The sequence below is a fragment of the Coregonus lavaretus genome (genome assembly GCF_964263955.1).
Source record: "Coregonus lavaretus genome assembly, chromosome: 37".
NCBI lineage: Eukaryota > Metazoa > Chordata > Actinopteri > Salmoniformes > Salmonidae > Coregonus > Coregonus lavaretus.
This window is the reverse complement of record NC_140024.1, coordinates 10,035,590-10,043,133: the sequence shown is the minus strand read 5'-3', so window position 1 is coordinate 10,043,133 and position 7,544 is coordinate 10,035,590. Positions and strand designations below refer to the sequence as shown.

The 7,544-nt window shown below is 43.2% G+C and overlaps 1 protein-coding gene across 2 annotated transcripts; it reads right to left on the bottom strand.

The window, feature by feature from the left end:
• Positions 1-3,361: 3,361 nt before the first annotated feature.
• Positions 3,362-6,996, bottom strand: LOC311111658 (zinc finger protein SNAI2-like). 2 transcript variants are annotated; one of them, XM_084154442.1, is made up of 4 exons: positions 6,802-6,996; positions 6,197-6,353; positions 4,730-5,341; positions 3,362-4,595 (listed from the first exon to the last, which is right to left on the bottom strand). In XM_084154442.1, exons 2-4 carry the CDS (start codon positions 6,282-6,284, stop codon positions 4,414-4,416), a joined length of 882 nt encoding a protein of 293 aa, XP_084010568.1. In that variant the 5' UTR covers positions 6,285-6,353; positions 6,802-6,996; the 3' UTR covers positions 3,362-4,413. The 2 variants fall into 2 exon arrangements, with proteins under 2 accessions (XP_084010568.1, XP_084010569.1); XM_084154443.1 differs by having other exon boundaries at positions 6,197-6,996.
• Between the last annotated feature and the right edge of the window lie 548 nt (positions 6,997-7,544).

Below are 7,544 nucleotides of genomic sequence, written 5' to 3'. Positions count from 1 at the left end.
ATCTCCACAATGTAAGTAGTAGTAGAAGTTGTCCATGGTTGACCGGGTCCATGGTGTCCTGCTGCTGAAGAATTCTGTTGGTATAAATTTTGTGTGTCAGAGAGGTGAAGGATGGGCTGAGACGGCTCCAGCCAGGATATGCTGAGGAATGCGTCTGCCATGTGTCTGCCGTGTCAGTCTCCACTAAAATTTCCAGCAACACCCCAGTGAGCTGTGACGGTGGTGCCAGAGCCCTGCCCCACGGGACCTGGCCTCATGAAAACACTGGCCTGTCTCGATGAGCTCTGCTCTGCGTGGGCTTTTTGCTAAGTTATGGGGTTTGTGGCCAAAGATACAATTTCTCTCCTAACTTAGAAACTTCCAGGTGTCTCTTTAGTCCCACAACTATGCCAAACTCTGTCCTGGGGCCCCCCCTGGGTGCACGTTTTGGGTTTTGCCCTAGCACTACACAGCTGATTCAAATAACTAACTAATCATCATTCTTTGATTATTTGAATTAGCTGTGCAGTATTAGGGCAAAACCAAAACGTGCACCCAGGGGGGGCCCCAGGACCGAGTTTGGGAAACCCTCTTTTGGCAGACACTCTTATCCAGAGCAATTCATAATACAGTGGGGGGGAAAAGTATTTAGTCAGCCACCAATTGTGCATGTTCTCCCACTTAAAAAGATGAGAGAGGCCTGTAATTTTCATCATAGGTACACGTCAACTATGACAGACAAATTGAGAGAAAAAAAATCCAGAAAATCACATTGTAGGATTTTTTATGAATTTATTTGCAAATTATGGTGGAAAATAAGTATTTGGTCACCTACAAACAAGCAAGATTTCTGGCTCTCACATACCTGTAACTTCTTCTTTAAAAGTTCCTCTGTCCTCCACTCGTTACCTGTATTAATGGCACCTGTTTGAACTTGTTATCAGTATAAAAGACACCTGTCCACAACCTCAAACAGTCACACTCCAAACTCCACTATGGCCAAGACCAAAGAGCTGTCAAAGGACACCAGAAACAAAATTGTAGACCTGCACCAGGCTGGGAAGACTGAATCTGCAATAGGTAAGCAGCTTGGTTTGAAGAAATCAACTGTGGGAGCTATTATTAGGAAATGGAAGACATACAAGACCACTGATAATCTCCCTCGATCTGGGGCTCCACGCAAGATCTCACCCCGTGGGGTCAAAATGATCACAAGAACGGTGAGCAAAAATCCCAGAACCACACGGGGGGACCTAGTGAATGACCTGCAGAGAGCTGGGACCAAAGTAACAAAGCCTACCATCAGTAACACACTACGCCGCCAGGGACTCAAATCCTGCAGTGCCAGACGTGTCCCCCTGCTTAAGCCAGTACATGTCCAGGCCCGTCTGAAGTTTGCTAGAGTGCATTTGGATGATCCAGAAGAGGATTGGGAGAATGTCATATGGTCAGATGAAACCAAAATAGAACTTTTTGGTAAAAACTCAACTCGTTGTGTTTGGAGGACAAAGAATGCTGAGTTGCATCCAAAGAACACCATACCTACTGTGAAGCATGGGGGTGGAAACATCATGCTTTGGGGCTGTTTTTCTGCAAAGGGACCAGGACGACTGATCCGTGTAAAGGAAAGAATGAATGGGGCCATGTATCGTGAGATTTTGAGTGAAAACCTCCTTCCATCAGCAAGGGCATTGAAGATGAAACGTGGCTGGGTCTTTCAGCATGACAATGATCCCAAACACACCGCCCGGGCAACGAAGGAGTGGCTTCGTAAGAAGCATTTCAAGGTCCTGGAGTGGCCTAGCCAGTCTCCAGATCTCAACCCCATAGAAAATCTTTGGAGGGAGTTGAAAGTCCGTGTTGCCCAGCGACAGCCCCAAAACATCACTGCTCTAGAGGAGATCTGCATGGAGGAATGGGCCAAAATACCAGCAACAGTGTGTGAAAACCTTGTGAAGACTTACAGAAAACGTTTGACCTGTGTCATTGTCAACAAAGGGTATATAACAAAGTATTGAGAAACTTTTGTTATTGACCAAATACTTATTTTCCACCATAATTTGCAAATAAATTCATTAAAAATCCTACAATGTGATTTTCTGGATTTCTTTTCCTCATCTTGTCTGTCATAGTTGACGTGTACCTATGATGAAAATGACAGGCCTCTCTCATCTTTCTAAGTGGGAGAACTTGCACAATTGGTGGCTGACTAAATACTTTTTTCCCCCACTGTATAACAAAGTATTGAGAAACTTTTGTTATTGACCAAATACTTATTTTCCACCATAATTTGCAAATAAATTCATTAAAAATCCTACAATGTGATTTTCTGAAAAAAATATTCTCATTTTGTCTGTCATAGTTGACGTGTACCTATGATGAAAATTACAGACCTCTCTCATCTTTTTAAGTGGGAGAACTTGCACAATTGGTGGCTGACTAAATAATTTTTTCCCCCACTGTATGTGCAATCAATGTACATTTTAACATTTAGCACATAGATATTTTTATTTGTTCACCCTTTATGGATTTTTTAATGTATTATTATTATTAAATGAGCGCTGGTTAGAACAAAATAAAAAAAGTGTTTTATTGGTCAAAAGGGGTTTGACCATCTCCAGTTGCAGGTACTGTACATAGCTGGCTATTGCGGCAATGGCTGTATATGTGAAACAGTGTAGAAGTAAACAGTTGACAAACATTTAATTGCCAGCCAGCGCTAACACAGCACCCAATCTCCATTCCTCCTTCTACTCTACCAATCATCTAACAGACAGCCAAGTGTCACATCCTGATCTGTTTCACCTGTCTTGTGCTTGTCTCCACCCCCCACCAGATGTCTCCCATTTGTCCCCATTATCGCCTGTGTATTTATACCAGTGTTTTCTAGTTATCTGTTGCCAGTTCGTCTTGTCCCACCAGTGTGGTCAGTTTTACTAGTGTGCCCTGAGCCTGCCTGACTCTGATTTGGATTATGAGTCTTTGCCTGCCTGGACTTACCTTTTGCCTGCCCCTTGTTATGTAATAAACTCTGAGACTCTTACTATCCACCTCCTTTATCTGCATCTGGGTCTTAGCCTGAGTCCTGATACCAAGTTGCTCCAACCTGTGCAAGTTTGGAGTGCCTTGGGACATGCCTGACATGTTTTGGATTCTGCTGGAGAAAAGCAGCGTTTCTCCCGGCCGGCAGTGACTGGCAATGTGTTTGGGGAGCTCTCTCCACTCAGCTGCTCCACTTGTGCTGAGCAACTGGAAAGAGTCGACCCAGCCCCCCCGTCTCCCCTCCCGCAAAGCCTGGCATGGCGCCACAGCGGCATGCAGCTGGCCTCCCTCCACCTGCCAATAAACAGATATATTTAATAAGAATTTTCCATGCACCATTACAAATGGGAAACATCACGGTTTTATTTACACTCTTAAAATATCCACCTTCACCAGCTGCCACCTCCAAAAATACATGAATTAGCTGGGGGGCTGCTGTGATTTAAATGCTCCAGTCTCAGAGACCCCTAAGAGATCCTGCCTGGGGATAGGGGTGTCACAAGAACACTTCCAGAATGTCACCCACACTCTTTTCTGTTTATCCTAATCGCTTTATTCTCCAGTTTCCTGTGCGCCCATGATGATATTTACAGTATGCCAGTGATCTCACAATGCCAAGAAATGGTCGTAAAGTAAAATAATAATATGCCATTTAGCAGACGCTTTTTATCCAAAGCGACTTACAGTCATGCGTGCATAAATTTTTACGTATGGGTGGTCCCGGGGATCGAACCCACTACCTTGGCGTTACAAGCGCCATGCTCTACCAGCTGAGCTACAGAGGACCACTGATAGGAAAGCGCTAACATTTAGTTCTAATACTCTACTTGTGTACTCTTCAGCAGTCACTCAGTCTTTGTTTTGATTTTAGAAAAGTGGGTTTCTTCAATATTTCTTGACAGATTAGGGCTTGTGCTTTCATATCAGTGGTTCATGTCTCCCATGATGATGCATGTTTTCATATTTAGGCATAATACAAGGCAATTGTACAAAAATAGGTATTGTTTTTAAACAAAGTCCATACAAAATTGTATACTCCAGCTATACATCTCCACAAAAGGCACAGGTAATCATCAATAACACAATCAAAAACTTAAATGCTTTTACATTTCAAGTATTTCTGGCAGCATGCGATAACTTTTCAAATTTTTTCTTGATGTCAAATTACTTCATATATCAAATATATGACATAAAGTATTTGGACACAGTCCATTGCGCTTATTTCATGAGCCTGAAATGTCAGAGACCAAAAACATTCAGTAGTCAGAGCTCCGTGTCACGAATAGTAGTTTATCTCCAGTGCTTTGTGAGGGTACAGCAGTCTGATGCTAGTAGAACCAGACATAGTCTAGACAACAGGCACAGAGTGGGAAGCACAGGCAGTAAACAGCATCAGGACAGTGGGCAGCAGCCAGCCTCTTCATGCTTGGAGAGCAGAGATATCCTGGAGAAGGTTTTGGAGCAGCTCTTGCACTGGTATTTCTTGATGTCAGAGTGTGTCTGTAGGTGTGCTCGGAGGTTGGAGCGGTCAGCAAACGGCCGGCTGCAGTGTGGGCAGGAGAACGGCTTCTCACCTGAGAAAAGGAAATGATCAACTCAGAGCCCTAGTGGGTAACTGAATACGGGACGATGTGAAGTCAAGCTCAATTCATGAAACTGGTGAATAAAGGTAAAAAGTGTTGCCGGCTGTACATTACTCCGGCCGTACCTGTATGTGTGCGAATGTGTCCCTGGAGCAGCCAAGGCCTGGAGAAGGCCTTCCCACAGAGCTTGCAGACGCACGGCAGTGTGTGTGTTCGGATGTGCATCTTCAGAGCTCCCAGGCTCACGTACTCCTTGTCACAGTACTTGCAGCTGAAGTACTTGTGACACTGCCACTCACAGTGCAACTGCCTGTGCTTGGCCAGCCCAGAGAAGGTGAAGTAGGCTTTGTGGCAGTCGAAGCATTCAAAGCGCTCCTGACTAACACCAGGGTGGACAAGGCCCAGGAGGGGATTAGGCATGCTGCCCCTCTCCTGCAGGTGTCTGAAGTCCTGTGAGGGCAGGAAGGTCTGGGGTTCCATGGTTCCCAGGGGCTCAAGACCGGAGTGTGAGTCTCTTAGCGGAATGTTGTGAGACACTGACAGGGGGTAGGTGATTTCCTGTGTTGAGCTATGCAGGGACAAGCTGGTGTCCCTTGAAGGCAGCCTGTCTACCTGTGGAGAGTGCATGGAGGCTGGTGTGGGGATGAGACTTGGCCCTGGCAGCCAACCCTCCAGGGGCTGAGGAATGCTGGGGATGTAACATGGTACCTCAGGCTGGACCAGGCTGGTGTGGAGAGCTGTAATGACACAAACACCATTTTATGTTAAAACTGTTTTACAAGTACATTCAAATGTTTTAATCATGCTCTATGAGAATAATTAGGTAGGATTCAGTAATACGTTAAAACATATAGTTAAACATTTGACATTAATTTACAATATTAGGAGCAGTCTCAAAGTAACAGAGTTCCAAAGTTTCAATGCATTCACATAGCCTACAGGAACTATTCTATTTTCCTTTTAAAAAACTCATCTGATTTCAGTCACATTAATTTTCTTTTCCACTTCTATAACGGTAATCTTGACAGTTCAATAGAGGGTGGGAGGCTAGCTTGCTTTAAAGGGTGAATTGGAACAAAAACCCAGACTTAAGGCACATTTCAGGGTAAAAGGAGCCTCGGAGGGCACTACATTAGCCTCTCGAACGCGCTTAATAGGACCCTTCAGATCCCAGAAGGAGGGACTAACAATAAGCTCTTCTTTTGTGTGACAGATTTTGCACCTGCTAAACTCCAAAACCGCATTTGTTGTATCCTATTCCAAGGTATCATTTCAATCCATCATTATTTACTTTCCTATAACTAACATACTTTTGGACTATGCTGTAATCATTTTGTTTGAGTTATAGGCCTAGTGTGTTCAATTACTCAAGGGAAAAATAAAAATCATTTTCAAAATGGGCTATGAATGGAATAAAATAAATAATGATAAGTTCATTATTTTTTTTCTGAAAGAATGCAAGTTCTAGCCAACAGACAAAATAGCAAAGGTATTGACATTGGTATTTTTGTATTTTTTATAGAACTAGATGAGAATAAACAACACAACGATATAAACTTATAATTTAAGTAGATTTTAAAAGTTAACTGTACCGTCTGCTTTTGAATCCAAAATTCCATAGTTTGGCTTCTTATTAGTGAGATGTTTCTTCACCAGAAAGGACCTTGGCATCTTTAACATATAGCTCTGAGTTATTGATGAGTCTGCAGCGCCGCAATAACGTAACGAGTGCTCGTTGAGTAGGATGACCTGTTGAATAAATAGCTGTTACTTCGAGGCTGTCTTTTGCCTTGCATTCTTTGGTGAAGTGGAGAGAGTCAGGTGCAGGGGTCGCTGAGAATTAGCATACACACCCTGTCGGACCAATTAGAATGAAACGACAAGTGCACGGGGGCGGCTCCTCTGCGTCGATCAGCATACCCCAACAAAACAGGTGCATCGCAATACACCGTACACAGTAATCTGCAAGCTCGTAGACAGGCGATCTGAATTTGCCCTGCTTACCAGTTTCTTTATTCTACAAACTTTCTCACTATCACATGGTATATCAAAAAATGCCAAATAAATGTGCTTTTTTTTTGGTTGAACTAGCCTACAAAAACTTTCATAACAAATGTGCTCAAGGTCCAGACCTATGATTCGGCCAACGAACGGTGTTTATTTGAATGAATGCACTTTTTTTCTATCCTATGCTTACTTGTATAGAAAGACAGCTTTTTAGTGTTTCGTGAGAGGTTCCTCGTCTATTATCCTCAGTTTCTTTCCATGTCTCATTTGAACGCTTTGGAAACAAAGCGCATTTCCGAACCGGTCATTTTCTATTCCATGAAGTCCGTCCTATTGAGGCAGCCGAACTAGCGGTCAGGAGGGGAGGTCAGCAGCGTGGAGGACTAAAAGCAACCTTAACTGCTTTTTTTTTTTTTTTTTATGATCGTGTGAAAGTATTCACTTCCTTGAACAGTTCATTGTGTAGATTTAAAAAATAAAAATACACTGACCTTATCCACCTACTCCACACTTCTAAAGTGTAAGACAAAACGAATTTGTATTTATAGTACACGTTTAAAATTGAGCATTGTGCCTTGAATCACATGCAGGAGTCTAAATGTCTAAGGTAGCCTATAATGGTTCGAGCCTTGCTGATTGGCTGATACCCATGGTATATGGACTGATACACCACGGCTATGACAAAATATTTATTTTTACTGCTCTAATTATGTTTGTAACCAGTTTATAATAGCAGTAAGGCACCTCGGGGGTTTGTGGTATATGGCCAATATACCGAGGCTAAGGGCTGTGACCAGGCACTCCGTGTTGCATCGTCCCTAAGAACAGCCCTTAGCCTAGGTATATTGGCCATATACCACATCCCCCCTCGGGCCTTATTGCTAAAATATAACTTGTACAATCTGCTCTGTGGGACAAGGAAATGACATCATT

What these genes read in the sequence shown, in the direction of transcription:
- LOC311111658 (XM_084154443.1), bottom strand. Translation starts at nt 6,284, where the DNA reads ATGTTAAAGATGCCAAGGTCCTTTCTGGTGAAGAAACATCTCACTAAT. An exon ending in TTTGGATTCAAAAGCAGACG is followed by an intron (nt 5,342 to 6,196) that starts GTACAGTTAACT and finishes GTGTCATTACAG; the next exon opens with CTCTCCACACCAGCCTGGTC. An exon ending in ACACATTCGCACACATACAG is followed by an intron (nt 4,596 to 4,729) that starts GTACGGCCGGAG and finishes TCCTTTTCTCAG; the next exon opens with GTGAGAAGCCGTTCTCCTGC.